Source organism: Nelumbo lutea, chromosome 3 (genome assembly GCF_056320005.1).
Source record: "Nelumbo lutea isolate HS-2025 chromosome 3, American lotus-T2T, whole genome shotgun sequence".
Classification (NCBI taxonomy): domain Eukaryota; kingdom Viridiplantae; phylum Streptophyta; class Magnoliopsida; order Proteales; family Nelumbonaceae; genus Nelumbo; species Nelumbo lutea.
In genome coordinates this window covers 74,567,976-74,583,789 of record NC_142686.1, presented here as the reverse complement: position 1 = coordinate 74,583,789, position 15,814 = coordinate 74,567,976, and the positions used below count along the sequence as shown (strand labels likewise).

The following is a 15,814-nucleotide window of genomic DNA, read 5'->3' as shown; positions in this document are numbered from 1 at the left end:
CATCCCAACACTTGGTGGCACATCAGTATCAGCTTTGGCAGGATAAATCTCCCTAGACTTATTCAATGGCTGTGAACATTTAAAACTAACACAAGTTTCTATAAGTGTCCAGTTTTAGGGTCTTACACAGAATTATACCAAACAACATGAATCAAACATGTAATTTATTTATTTACACTAAATGTCAAAAGTACATCAAAATGGATTGAAGCTAAGGGCATACAAAACTGTCTAACAAGAACTATATAGTCGTCCTCCTTGGTGAAGAGTCGTTCCCCCCCCCCTCTCCCCTTTTTTAGAGAGAAACCCAAGACTACAAAGAGAATGATCTAAAATGAGACATTTCCTATTAGGAAAATGGGTCTTTATCTTTATGTTAATTATTAAGGGAGTACCATTGGGGTTTCGCCACATGTCTAGCAAGATCCTTCAAAGACAAGATTTTCTTTCTCCTAAGGATTCTCACGTGGCACATGTAGGCTACGTCCCCTTATGGGTTACTCTATGGACACATGTCGAGGATAAGCTCTTGATCTAGCTAACGTATTCGAGTGTTTCATTAATTTTCCTCGAAATGCCTTGTCTTAGCTCACTATGATTGGAAGGAACATTGATCTCCCGTAGGTGGGTGTCACCAGCCTCGAGGTTTATCCACCATTCATTACAGTCATGGACTGTCATTTTGTATTCATTGCAAAGTGTTAGTTGTGTATCAGGTTTGTCTTGAATTTTATGTCCATTGCAAGCCTTGGGTGACACTCATTACTCATCACAGGTCCCAAGAAGTGTTTTATGGTCATCATAGGTTCTAGGAGATGTTTTATACTCATCACGGGTCTTGGGTGGTCCTTTGTGCTTATTGCAGATCTCGGAAGACGTTTCATGCCCACCACACATCTCGGGTGGCTTTATGTGCTCATTACAAGTGTAGGCTTGATTCGGTCGATTTAGAGCCTTGAAATGGAACCTTGGTACGATCGAGGGGCAAACAAGAGCATATTTGGGTGAAATTTCATAAGGTAGGTTTTTTAGGTAATATGAGGTGATTGGTAAGGTTAGATTGGGCCAAATGGGCCCAGATTGAGTGAATTTGGAATCTAGTCAATCTGGAGCCTTAAAATGGAATCTTTGTATGATTGAGGTGTTTTGGGTTGAAATTTCATATGTAGGGGTTTTCTAGCATCCTAGGGTGATTGGTAAGGTTAGATTGGTTTAGATGTGTTTGGATCAAGTGGATACAGATTATGGGTGCAAAAGGGGTCAAAATTGAATCTTTGTTCGACGAAAGGTTAAATAGGGGAATTTTGGGTTGAAATGTTGAGTGTGTTTTGTTCCGTGGGCGTTTAATTAATAAACGCTGCCACATAGGCACCATGTCAAAAATTTCTCTTTTTCATGCTCTTCCGTACGCATCAAGAATAGCAAAAGGTGACTTCGGTTTCTGTGCACGTCTACCGTTTGAGAAAATTATTTTATAAAGCTTCCTCAAATGGTTAGCCATTTTTTCACTATTACACTGATGTGGTGCCGAGTGGCACCTAGTTGTCATAAATAGTTGTAATTATTACCTTTCTCAATTTTGCAAGCAAATAAAGTATAAATGTTGAAAGAAAAAAAAAACGTAAATGGAACCAAATAGATACTTTATGGGCATGTGTTTTGGTGTGGGAAGAGTCTAACAATGGTGTATGATCGGTTTAGGGGGGTGAAGATCATAAAACTTTGGGTCAACAAAATGTTTTGATGCATCCAGAGTTTAATGATGTGGTTTGATCTATTCGAATGTATTAAGATCGAGGAGATATGGGTTCCGAGTGTTAGGCTAACGAGAGGCATCGAAAAGGAATCTTTGCTCGATGAAGGGGTAAATGTGAAAGAATGAGATATCCAATGTATGGATGCCCGAATCTTACGGAATAGAATGGGCGAATTTCAAAAATTTCTCTCCATCCAACTGAGAATCGTATTCCCTATTTTAGAAAAATCATATTTTTCAAAGATCAATCTTGAACCAAGAACCAAACTAGATCTGAACAAAAGCAGTAGGAGAGGGATATACCTGATACAGAGAAATAGTATCTCCCAATGGAGGTGTTCACGCCCAAGGAAGGAACCAAAAACTGCTCCCACTGAAGATGGCGTAGTGTAGGATGGAGCAGAATCAGCAGCGTTCTTTAAAAGAACCAGATCCTTCGCAAGAATCAGCTGGATGGCACGTGAGTACTACTTCTAATAAGCCCTTTCACAAAGGACTGATATCAAGATCCAATCTTGATCACTCCTACTGAGAAGAGGAGATTGAACTAGCAGATAGGGCGGCGGCAGGAAGGAGGCAGCAAGAGAGATTTAGCGCAGTGATGCTGAATTCTCTCTTCTATGATTTCAGCTCTGAAGAGGATGTGAATATGAAAAAATCTTCTAAAAGCTACCGCCTCCTCCTCATTTTATAAGCTTAAAAAGATCAGCTCCTAATCCCATTAGGAGTTGCTGATCCAAATCATATTTGGATCAGAATTCCCTTTAAGTGATAAGGGTAAACCCTTACCTTATCTGCAGATTAGATCAGCCCTCTCTGAATCCTATTAGGAGTTTTCCATATTGGAATCTGTATTCAGATTTGGACTCTTTGAGTGGATAGGGTAAGACCCTATCCTATCTGCTAATCTAATCTCAGAATTCGCGCCTTATTTAACTGATCAAATCAGCCTAGTTCGAAATAAGCTTTAGGCCCAATAAGGATATGTGCTCACTTAGCCTTCCAAACTACTGCCTAGTTGGGCTTCCTTCTATGGCGTGGGACCCAAATAAGGACATGGGTTCAGCCTACCTTTTGTTACAAGGCATGGCTGAATACACTATGTTTTGAATAGTACACCCCTTGAAACCCATCACATGGGCTCTATGGGCCCAACACTTACCCTAAGTGGTCCCTGGGCCAAGCCACCTTGTAACACCTAGGACTGTGGGCAAATGCAAGATTAGCCTATCAGGTATTACCCTTAATGGCCTTACATTTAACCTCTTAGCCCATAATGATCAAACACTACCCGACAAGAGAGGACCTCTCCCTTGGCGGCACGGAACAGTGCTGCACTCTCTACTCACATGGATCACAAGAATTAAAACATTTTGCAAACATTTAGAAACCGAAATATTTATACTTTTATATCTCATAGAAAATATATTTTGCAAAACAAATCTCAACGATTGAAACCGGCTGCCGACAGTCTTGGTTTCCATTAGAGAGAGTGCATCCCCGATCATTACCTTTGTCCAACAAAGGGGCTGATCATGTCACTATGATCACCCACTCAGATAAATTCTCAGTCTATCCCAACGTACCCAGGTTTTGACCCTCACTAAGGATCTCACTGATTGGCATATCAAAGTCAGCCCAATCTTACACCTAGTGTAGTATCATAGTTGAGTCTAGGGGTCAGGTGTAAGTTTCTAGTTTTGCCCATCAATCTCCAAGGTCCAGGGCAATACTAGAAATCTAGTTCGATTCAAAGATTCAATTAATTCTACATTACATGTGCCTTGGGTCTCACCCTGGCGGTTGAGACAGGCCACCCCAACATTTGGTAGCACACTAGTGTCAGCCGTGGCAGGATAAATCTCCCCAGACTTATCCAACGGCTGTGAACATTCTAAACTATCACGAGTCTCATAAGTGTCCAGTTTAAGGGTATTACATAGAAACACACACAAGAACATGAATCAAATATGTACTTCATTCATTTACAATAAATTCATAATGTACATCATTCTGATTAGAGCTAAGGGCATACAACTATTTAACAGCTCCCACTTGCACTTAGGTCCAATCTGGTATAAGCCGAAGTCCCATACTTTTCAAGTGTTTCTCAAACACTTTCTGTATCAGTGGCTTAGTCAATGGGTATGCTACATTCTCCGCTGACGCTACTTTCTGAATCAGGACGTCCCCTCTACAAACAATCTCCCACAGTACATGGTACTTCCTCTCGATGTGCTTCGACTTCGAGAGGGCTCGTGGCTCCCTAGCCTGAGCAATTGCTCCATTGTTGTCACACAACAACGGGATGGGTGATGTGCTGGATGGAACTACTCCCAATTCGTGAACGAACTTCTTCATCCACACCGCTTCCTTGGCAGCTTCACTTGCGGCAATGTATTTGGCTTCGGTTATGGAGTCTGTCATGGACCCCTGTTTGCGGAATTTCTAGCAAACAACACACGATCCTATCGTGAAAGCATACCCAGATGTAGACTTCCTATCATCTGGATCCGACTAAAAATCGCCATCAGTATACCCCTGGATCTGTAGTGATCTACCATCGAGTACCAGACAAAACTCTTTTGTCATTTGAAGGTACTTAAGTATGTTTTTCACAGCAGTCCAGTGCTCCTGCCCTGGGTTGACCTAAAATTTGCTTACCACACTCACTACCTGAGCAATGTCAGGACGAGTGCATAGCATGGCATACATGATGCTCCCTACGACTGAGGCATAGAGAACGTCCTTCATGCCCTCAATCTCCTCAGAGGTCTTGGGAGACATCTTCTTGGAGAGAGTGACTCCGTGCCAGAAAGGAACATTCCCCTTCTTGGAGTTCTCCATGCTATAACTCTTGACAATTTTGTCAATGTAAGCAGATTCGGATAATCCTATTATCCACTTAGATTTATCTATATAGAGTCGAAAACATAGTATATAGGAGGCTTCTCCAAGATCTTTCATGGAGAATTGCTGTGAAAGCCATACTTTCACCGTAGTCAACATTCCTACATCATTCCCAATGAGTATAATGTCATCTACATACAGAACCAAGAACGTAACCTTGTCTCCACTGGTCTTCCTATAAACACAGGGCTCATTTGGATTCTGCTCAAAGTCAAACGTTTTGACAATAGAGTCAAATCGGATGTTCCAACTCCTAGAATCTTGCTTAAGTCCATATATGGATCTATTTAGTTTACATACCATGTGTTCCTATAGCTATGAAGCCTTGCGGCTGCTACATATAGATATCTTTAGTTAGATCTCCATTTAGGAATGTAGTTTTGACATCCATTTGCCAAATCGATGCCCTCTTTCTGAGTGTACCCTTTCATCACCAGACGTGCTTTGTAGGTCTCAACCCTACCATCGGGGCCCTTCTTCCTCTTATAGATCCATTTGCAACCAATTGCTTTTACCCCGAGGGGCAGATCTACTAGAGTCCAGACTCCATTGATCTCCATTGAGTCCATCTCAGCTCTCATGGCATCTACCCACTTAAGGGAGTCTATGTCCAATATAGCTTCTGCATAAGTCACGGAATCCTCCTCACTAGTCAAGGCTTCCACCAGGTAACTATCCTGGTCATAACCAAAATGGACTAGTGGCCTGGATACCCGGGTAGATCTTCTAGGTTGGTCACTACCTAGAACTTGTGGGACACCTCCCACTAAATCCGAGCTCTCCTCATCAAGAACAATTTCCTGACGATGATTGTTCAGGATGTAATCATCTTCCAAGAATTGTGCATTTTGACTACAGAACACCTTCTGCTCACTTGGGTCATAGAATAGGTAACCCACATAGCCTTTTGGGTAGCCTACAAATAGGCAATAGTTGGTCTTGGGTTCCAATTTGTCCGACTCGTTCTTTTAACATGTGCCAGAAAACTCCAAATCTTTAAGTGTCGTACACTTGGTTTCTTTCTTGTCCAAAGCTCATAAGGAGTCTTCGGAGCTTATTTGCTTGGAACCCAGTTCAGCACGTATATCGCAGTCTCCAATCTGTATCCCCAAAAGGATGTGGGCAACTCTGAATGGATGAGAAGTGACCGGACCATATCCAATAAGGTCCTATTCCTCCTCTCTAAAACACCGTTAAGTTGTAGTGTAGCAGGAGGAGCCAACTGTGATACTATCCCGTTGACACTGAAGCAGTCCCTGAATTCGTCAAAGAGATACTCGCCACCTCGATTTGTTCGAAGGGACTTAATTTCTCTCCCTAATTGTTTCTTCACCTCTTGTTTGAACTCTTTGAATTTTTCAAAGGATTCAGACTTATGTCTCATTAGGTACACGTAACAATACTGAGAATAATCATCGGTAAATGTAATAAAGTATGCGTGTTGGTAATGGGTCCTAACACTCAGGGGACCACATACGTTAGTATGTATAAGGTCAAGCGTGTTTGTACATCTTTCAGGCTTACCGTTAAATGGTCTCTTTGTCATCTTACCCTGAAGGCAAGGCTCACAAGTGGGAAGATCTTCTACAGTTAGAAAATCCAAAGGACCATCCTTTACCAGTCTTGTAATTTAGTCAATACCGATATGGCCAAGTCAGTAATGCCACAGGCACGTGGGATTAACTATATCATGTACTCTTTTCTTGGGGATATTAGCCGACGTAGTTTCGGCTATGTTAGTTTTTTAGAGAATGATGTAAAACATAGAGACCATTCTCCAATTCCCCGTATGCGATGAATTTATTGTTTCTTTTAATAGTAATCGTATTATTGAAAAAGACAAAATATCCATCCGCACACAGTTTTGAGACAGAAATCATATTTCTTCTTAAATTTTGCACAAAAAGGCAATCTTTAAGTACAATGGATCCTTCTCTAAAAAGTAACTCTACAGTTCCTATCACCGTAGCTGCAACACTTGCAGAAGTCCCCAAGTAGAGCGTCACTTCACCTTCATTCAGCCTTCTGCTTACCTTGAACCCCTGCAGTGAGTTACATGTATGAGTTGAAGCCCCGGAGTCAATACACCGGGACATAGAAGCCACCAATAAGTTGGTTTCTATGACACAAGATTCGAAATTACCTTTCTTGGATTCTTGGTATTGAGGACAGTTCCTCTTTCAACCAGTCTGTTTGTAGAAGTGACACACATCTAATGCTCTGTCTTTCTTCTACTTTTTGGGTTTGGCAGCTTTCTTCTGAGGCTTCTTTGCCTTCCTCTTTTTTTTGCCTAATTTGCTAGCTTCAGCAAACATAACCACTAGCTCATCCTTTTTAATCAAATCCTTGGCCCTCTACAGCATGTTGTTGAGTTCCTGGATGCTGACATTCAGCTTGTTCATATTGTAATTCATTATGAATGGATTAAAAGAATGAGGCAAAGAGTTAAGGATGGTATCCACTTGTGTGCCAAGATCTAGCCTAGATCCAAAGGCTTCAAATTCATTGATATAACCCATCATCCGAAGACAATGGTCGTGAACCTGTTGCCCTTGGACATCTGAGCGGTCATGAACTGTTTCAAGACCTTCTGCCGAGTAGAACGATTCTGCTCTTCGTACATTGTCTTTAAACTATCCAATATGTCATTGGCTAGTTCGATTTGATTGAACTGCCTCTGTATCGGATTGTCTAGGGAGGTAATGACATAGTAGCGGGCTAGGGAGTTTTTATCCCCCCAACCTTGGAATTCCCTCCTTCTGGCCTCAGATGCCCTGTCACTCGGACGCTCCAGGGCAGGATTTTTTACTACCTTATCCAATTTTTTAGATGTTCAGACCAGCATGAGGTTATGGTACCAATCGGCATAGTTCGAGCCCTTAAGCTTGTTGTCGTCAAGAAGCTTTGCAAATTGTCTATTTGCCATTTTCTGGTAAAACAGCAAACATTAGTCTACAAGCTAATTTGATTCATGTTCATTACATAGATATGGCTTTTAATCTATGTTCCATTCCCATTTGTTCATCTATGAAATTTACCTCCCATCTCAGTGACGGAGATAGCGACTTGTCTCTAGAAATGTGGGAAACCACATAGGGCGCATGGAGCCAACTGTTTCAACTACAAAACCCAACCACCTTTCTGTGAAGGATCATATCCACTCATCGTATGAGTTTTCCCTTTGGCCTCTATCAAACAAGGTTTAGAGCCATTTTCAGGTAAACATTTCTGTCTAGTGAGTGCTCACCCATCATATTCATGAACGCCAAGGTACCGTGAGAGAGTTCTCATTTTCTAGTGAAGCCCCTCCCACATCGGTCTATGACGCCCCTATCATCTTATGAAACACTCAGACAAGCCCAACTACGAATGGATAGCCCATTTTCTGGTGCATTTCCTCATTACTGAAGGACCCATCCTCGTGCTAATGATGGAAGGCCTTTAGAGAGTTCATCACATGAATCTCCCTATCACATGCTATCATATTTGCTAGAGGGAACAAAAAGATTACGCCCTAGTTTGATTTAGGTCAAACCAAAGTGGCTCCCACTCACTTTCGTAAAGCCATATTTCGGTGGGCCCAAATCGTTTAGGAGGTGTGGGTCCCACCACTGAGGGAGGTCATCCAATGACCAGTAGGGACACCATGGCAATGATGTGCATTCAGCCATGGTGTGCGAAAGAGCCACTATCGAATCAGCATGGGCCAAGCACTTATGACCCATGAACGTAGCACATTACACATCCATACATCACATGCAGGGAAGAATTGATCCAATCAATTAATAACTATAAAGCCCATAATATTAACCATTAATATTATCTAGGTATATGGGCCAAAATTAGGGTTGATCAATTTGGTCCATATAGCTTTATCTACGAAGTGGGCTTTTAGTAGTTTTAACAATTTAAAACTGGGCCTTTATAGGTTGGGCCGAATTAAACATTCAATTAATTATCAATCCTCAAGCCCATTAGTGGGAGAATTAGGGCTGACATTCAGCCTTGGTCGAACCCTAGATTCGGTCCAACCAGTTTGGACCAATCTGGTTCGAATGGATCTAGGGTTTGATCTTTAATTAAAGATTTAATTCAAGAAATTAATCTAAAATTAAATACTGATAAAAGAAAATCAAGAATCAGTCAGATAGGGCTGATCGCACAATCCATCCTACAAAACAAAGGTTAGATCACAGTTTGTAGTTTCATAAACTGCAAATCGCAGATAGCGATTCTCCCATCTACGAAATCTTCTTCCTTGCACCACCATCTTCAATCCAAAATAAAAATAAATAGAAAGCCTAATTTCTATTATAATTACATTAGATCAAATGCCTATACATTTAGTCTAAAAAATAAAAAAAAAAATTATTTTACAAACCAAATGTAATAAAATAATCAAGAAACTGCAAAATCGCAGGTTCCCTACGCCAATCAAGATTTCGATCTCCATGTGTACGAACAGCCCAAAAATCAAGAAAATTATAAAGAACAATTCTAAATAATAAACAGATTTATAAAATTTAATTTCAGATTAATCTCCCATTAACTGGAAACAAATTTTCCAGAGAAAACTTTATATCTATGCAAATCGGGTAGAACCCCTTCTGCCCATTTGTGCAGGTTCAGATTTGATCCAATTCGGTTCAAGATTTGAACCGGGCTTTAATTCCACTAAAGGGATGAAATATCCATCGTATGGACGCCCGAATCTTATAGAATAGAATGGGCGAATTTCAAAAATTTATCTCCATCCTACTGGGAATCGTATTCCCTATTTTAGAAAAATCATATTTTTCAATGATCAATCTTGAACCAAGAACCGAACCAGATCTGAACAAAAGCAGTATGAGAGGGATATACCTGATACTGAGAAATAGTATCTCCCAATGGAGGTATTCACGCCCAAGGAAGGAACCAAAAACTACTCCCATTGAAGATGGCGCAGTGCATGATGGAGCAGAATCAGCAGCATTCTTCAAAAGAACCAGATCCTTCGTAAATATCAACTAGATGGCACGTGAGCACTACTTCTAATCAGCCCTTTCACAAAGAATTGATATCAAGATCCAATCTTGATCACTCCTACTGATAAGAGGAGATCGAACTGGCAGATATGGCAACGACAGGAAGGAGGCGGCAAAAGAGATTTAGCGCAGTGATGCTGAATTCTCTCTTCTATGATTTCAGCTCTGAAGAGGATGTGAATATGAAAAAATCTTCTAAAAGCTACCGCCTCCTCCTCATTTTATAAGCTTAAAAAGATCAGCTCCTAATCCCATTAGGAGTTGCTGATCCAAATCATATTTGGATCAGAATTCCCTTTAAGTGATAAGGGTAAACCCTTATCTTATCTGCAGATTAGATTAGCCCTCTCTGAATCCTATTAGAAGGTTTCCAGATCTGAATCTGTATTCAAATTTGGACTATCTTAGTGGATAGGGTAAGACCCTATCCTATCTGCTAATCTAATCTCAGAATTCGCCCCTTATTTAATTGATCAAATCATACTAGTTCGAAATAGGCTTTAGGCCCAATAAGGATATGTGCTCACTTAGCTTCCAAACTTCTGCCTAGTTGGGTTTCTTTGTATGGTGTGGGACCCAAATAAGGACATGGGTTCAGCCTAGCTTTTGTTACAAGGCATGGCTAATTACACTGTGTTTTGAATAGTACACCCCTTGAAACCCATCACATGGGCTCTATGGGCCCAACACTTACCCTAAGTGGTCCATGGGCCAAGCCACCTTGTAACACCCAGGGACTGTGGGAAAATGCAAGATTAGCCCATCAGGTATTACCCTCAATGGCCTTACACTTAACCTCTCAGCCCATAATGATCAAATACTGCCCGACAAGAGAGGACCTCTCCCTCAGCTGCAAGGAAAATGCTGCACTCTCTAATGACATGGATCCCGGGAATTAAAACATTTTGCAAACATTTAGAAATCGTAATATATATACTTTTATATCTCATAAAATATACTTTTCAAAACAAATCTCAATGATTGAAATCGATTGCCGGTAGTCTTGGTTTCCATTAGAGAGAGTGCATCCCCGATCATTACCTTTGTCTGACAAAGGGGTTGATCCTATCACTATGATCACCCACTCAGATGAATTCTCAGACTGTCCCAACATACCCAAGTTTTGACCCCTGCTAAGGATCTCACTGATTGGCATGTCAAAGACAGCACAATCCGACACCTAGTGTAGTATCATAATCGAGTCTAGGGGTCAGGTGTAAGTTTCTAGTTTTGCCCATCAATCTCCAAGGTCCAGGGCAATACTAGAAATCTGGTCCGGTTCAAAGATTCAATTAATCCTACACTGCATGTGCCTTAGGTCTCACCCTGGCGGCTGAGATAGGCCACCCCAACTTTTGGCAGCACACCAGTGTCAGCCTTGGTAGGATAAATCTCCTCAGACTTATCCAATGGCTGTGAACATTCTAAACTAACACGAGTCTCATAAATGTCCAATTTAAGGGTATTACACAGAAACACACCACAAGAACATGAATCAAATATGTATTTTATTCATTTAGAATAAATTCATAATGTACATCATTCTGATTGGAGCTAAGGGCATACAATTGTCTAACAAAACGGAGGAATGGGTGTTGATCGGGGCCATCAGATTGGTACCAGGCAGATTGAACGATGGATTTATGGGCTTTCGGGGTAAAAGTTGGGTTTTTAGGGTTTTGGGGTGTTTTGGGGAGATTGAAAGGATCTGATTGAACATTTGGGGTGAATTGGGGTTCAGGTGGCAGACCGAGCAAAAATTGAGTGTTGACAACTGGTAAGAACAACAACTAAAGAGATGGGATTAAAACCCTTCACTTAGTCACCAATAGTGGTAACTCAACATTAACTGGAAATATCAGTAATGAATTTAATGGTAACAACAAATTATTGAGATGTGATTGTTAGCACCAACACCGAAATAATTCCTTTTGCAAATAAACTATGTTATACGTTATGATTAGATGTTAAGTTAAACTCTTAATAATGTTTTGAAATATGTCAAGTAATAAAACACATAATAGAACTTCACCTACGTGTACATAGAAGTGGTGTTGCTTCTTATGAAAGTTTAGGTTTTTGCTTTCAAGAGTGTTCATGAAACAAGGAAAAAACCACATGGCCAACAATGTTAAGCAAATTTGGAACTCTTGTAGAGACAATGCATTTTTATGTATATGGATATTTTCAGTTTGTCTTGAGAGTAATTGGTTTATGGTCTTACCACCAATAACTTTGACAAGATTTTGAGATATCTATGTCATAGTATCTTGGACTAAGAGAGACCTATGTAATTGATCAATCAAAGTGGGGGATTATTGAACTTCAATCTCGATAGAGATTAATCCATAGTGGTATTTTAAGAAATTTGCCCATTTTAAAATTCCCAACAAAACTCTTTGTTTTAATTTGATTTCTCTTCTTTTAAGCTTTATCCCAATTGAAATTTTATTAAATTTAACTTGAGCTTTTAAGGAGCTTGTTTACACTCCTTAGAATTATAGGAGAGTATAGAGACTCACTATTGTGCAATGTGCACACACACGTGTGCGGCACAAAGAGGCACTTTAAAGGCACACTTTACTCACACTTCACGTGGTTCATGAGAAGTGACTATATTTTTAATGCAATGACATTTGATGCAATGAGGATTTGCGATGTATGAAATCATAAACTACAATTATGCGAAGTCACAAACTACAGTTAGCTAACTTTGCAAAACCGCAAATCGCAATTATCTAACTTTGCAAAATCGCAAATTATAGTTAGCTAACTTTGTGAAATTGCAAATCGCAAATAGATAACTTTACAAAATCATAAATCACAAAAGCCGAAGTTTACGAAATCACAAACTATGAATTTTGTGAAATTGCAAGTTACTAAGCAAAATCACAAATCATAATTTATGTCATTTGCAAAATCACAAAAAAAAAAAAATACATATTGCAACTTGCAATTTGCAATTTTAAATTCAGGAAAATTGCATTCAATTTAAACCGCATATAAGGGTGTGTTTGGAGACTAAACCACGACTGTCTCACAAAAGGTTTCATTTGAGAATCTTCAACTTTATTGTTTGCAATTTCTCACCCAAGGCTTTGTTGTACCCTAGAAATGAATTTGCCTATAACCTAGCATTAACTGATTGGAGGCAAAGAACATTCTAATGGCAATGTCTTTTAGATACACCTCAGAGCTTCTCCAAATTTTGTAACCCCATTTTCCAACAAAAATCAATTTTAATGGTGCTACTTCTGAAATGTGATAAGCAGTTGGGGTGGTCTTAGAAATCATATTGGTGATCTAGTATTTACTCAGGTTCACACCTCGTTGTTTGGCTTTAGAAACTAAAAACTTGGCTTTGTTGCATGGAAAGCTTGAGCTTTGCTCAATAGCTTCAGTTACAATGTGTTATTTTTGAAAGAGCTGCTTTGAATGTCATTCAAGCTCTGTCGGAGTAGATTTGTAGTCCTTGGCAGATTTGAAGGATTCTGGTCAACTGCAGGGCTATTCTTGATCATACCTCCAGGTGCTCAGATCGTTTTCTTTCTCACACTTGAACACTTGGTCTAGGAATCCATTCCTAGAGGATGTATTTCTCATGATTGTATGCTGAGCCTGAGCACTTGAATTGAATAGATCGCCTTATCTATATATAAACTCTTGGGCAAATGACTATTTGCACAAATGCTCTTTACAATAACTTGTATACAATAAACTTTTCCTTTATAAATCAATTCTTTATAAATATAAGGCTAAAATACAATCAACCTCTCTCTCCATTCCAACTCCTACACCTGTATTGAGTTCGAACAGAATCTATGATTGCAGAGTTAATTAACATTAGCAAGAAGCATTGTCCAATTCTTTAACCAAATCTCTTTCCTCTGAACCTGTATTTAAAAGAAAACATAAGTTAATACAAGTAGCTTTTAATTATCAGAAAAAAATGAGATTCATCAGTAAAGAATTAATAAGAAAAAAAAAAGACAACATTTAAGATTCCTCAACTAAGTATCTCCAAGACACGTATTCCTCAAGGTGATTAGAAAAACAAAAATATGCTTAGGTCTTCAGAAGGTGTAAAAGGCTTTTTATATTGTTCAATCTACACAATTCTTACTGGAAGAAGTTGTAAGAGAGGCAGTTAAAATTTGACAGATTCTACTAACCATAGATCTATAAGATGAGTGGTCCATTACTCCATACACAATGTGTACCAACATGTGGTAATGTGATAAATTATATCTACAATTCACAGTTCAACTTGTGGAAATAAAGCTGGAACAAAGTAGAATGCCCAGTTTAACCAAGTTCAATTCAATGGTTTGGACAGCTCAATGTTGAAAGCCCTCTTGGGATGAAACATCTAATAATTTTACAAACTAAGTCAACCTAAGGGCCTGATAATGGATTTCTTTTATTGCTGGGCACATTTCTTTCAGCAGTTCCAATTTAACCTAAGGCCCCATTCGTTTACCGGTAAATAAGAGGGGGGGGGGGGGGGGGAGTTAATCAATGGGTATCTCTTTCCCATTGACCAAGTTTAAAGCGTTCTTTCTGCATTGAGTATTGGGTCCCACGGTAAAATCAGCTTCACTTACCCAAGTAAAACTTACCCATCTCGTAGGAGGGTAAATAACTTTCCCACCTAGGGGGAAAGTTTATAAAACATAATGGGACAAGTTTGCCCATTTTAATATTGGCTTTTTATGGGTAAAGAAAGCCATTCTATTACTTACCTAAGAATCAAAAGAACATGGGTAAGTGTTACCTGGGAAACATTTACCTGGGTAAGTGCACTTTCCCGGGTAAGTTAGAAAATTCAAACAAATAAGGCCCAAGAGTTAAATGGCCAAGAAACATTGGACATAATGATGTTTTAATACATCCCATAGATGGTCTATTGATTGGATTGCCAAGGATAAAAGCTGGATGAGCAGTGAATATTTATCCATCTTTATCTGGCATCCTCATCATTGCATCAACGGGGGGATCTAAATTCAACTAGAAAGAAGTTATAGACACTAAATGTAAGTGTATATGCCTGTGTGTCAGAAAGAGAGAGAGAGAGAGAGAGAGAGAGAGAACCTATATAAGTGAATCAAAGTTGCTTTATCCTTGGGGAGGATTTGTGTTCTCAGTCCTGGAATCTTGCTGCCTGGTTCCATCAGTTGGCCCCACATTGGAATGCTCCCTTGCTGGTGATCTCTGCCATCCACCTCTATTTTGTTGATGTGCAGATCGCAGTTCCTGGCTTGCTTTCCATCTCAGGTATTCCACGAGTAAAGAATTTGTGCTGATTGCAATCCCAAACCCAGTGAAAGAGGAAAGGAGGACTGATAGAATTGCATTAACATTGAGCTGCAATTTTTATCACATAAGTGGAATTCTAGATCTTAAGGTATGAAGAGGATAATAATCAAAGTAGGATGGAGAAACTCATTAAAGGAAATGTTCCAACTTACTATATTATAGAAGATATGGGCAAACAGGATCACAATTGCAAACTGGAAGGAAGCATAAGCCCAGATGAAACTCCTGCTTACTGAAACCATGAGATAGTAAAAATCATTTAGTCATGATTCATGGAAAATTAGAACATCTTACCAATTCAAGAGCAATACTCTCATCAGGACTATTGCAAGAAGACATCATTTTCTCCTATCACACTTAAAAACTATTTAAGGATGTCAATGTATCATTCAGTGGGTTCTACCGTAGAGTTCAAAGTTGATCCAATGGAACAAACCTAAGATCTTATCTATGTAATGCATTAGACAGTCAGAGGTAATGGATAGTTCATATTTTAAAAGGATTCAGAAAGAGATGTAGTAATTGGAAAATGCTGTGGAGAAATACCATGGCAATCCATAGATATAGACCATCCATCTGACAAGTGCTGAGATTCGGCTGATAATACTTGTGTTTTTTATGTTGATTAGCAGTAGCCGACTTACTAGGGGTATACTTGTCATTGTAATTAGACTCATTTGTGAGTATATAAGATAATGAAAGGGGTGGTCAGATCTGATTTTTGGATTTCTCCCATTCTTTCCAATTTCTCTCTTTTCTCTTCTCTGCAAAACTTCTTTCTTTTCTATCACAGGTTTGAAATCAG

The 15,814-nt window shown here is 39.5% G+C and overlaps 1 protein-coding gene across 2 annotated transcripts in view; it reads right to left on the bottom strand.

The window, feature by feature from the left end:
• Positions 1 to 13,319: 13,319 nt before the first annotated feature.
• Positions 13,320 to 15,814, bottom strand: part of LOC148865487 (uncharacterized) — a 71,903-nt gene continuing 69,408 nt past the window's right edge. For both annotated transcript variants that reach the window (XM_088978544.1, XM_088978545.1), the window contains exons 7-9: positions 15,162 to 15,241; positions 14,785 to 15,057; positions 13,320 to 13,586 (exon numbers count right to left, since the gene is read on the bottom strand). In XM_088978544.1, coding sequence (XP_088834670.1) covers positions 14,809 to 15,057; positions 15,162 to 15,241 — 329 coding nt within the window. In that variant the 3' untranslated portion in view covers positions 13,320 to 13,586; positions 14,785 to 14,808. The remainder of the gene's footprint in view (positions 13,587 to 14,784; positions 15,058 to 15,161; positions 15,242 to 15,814) is intronic.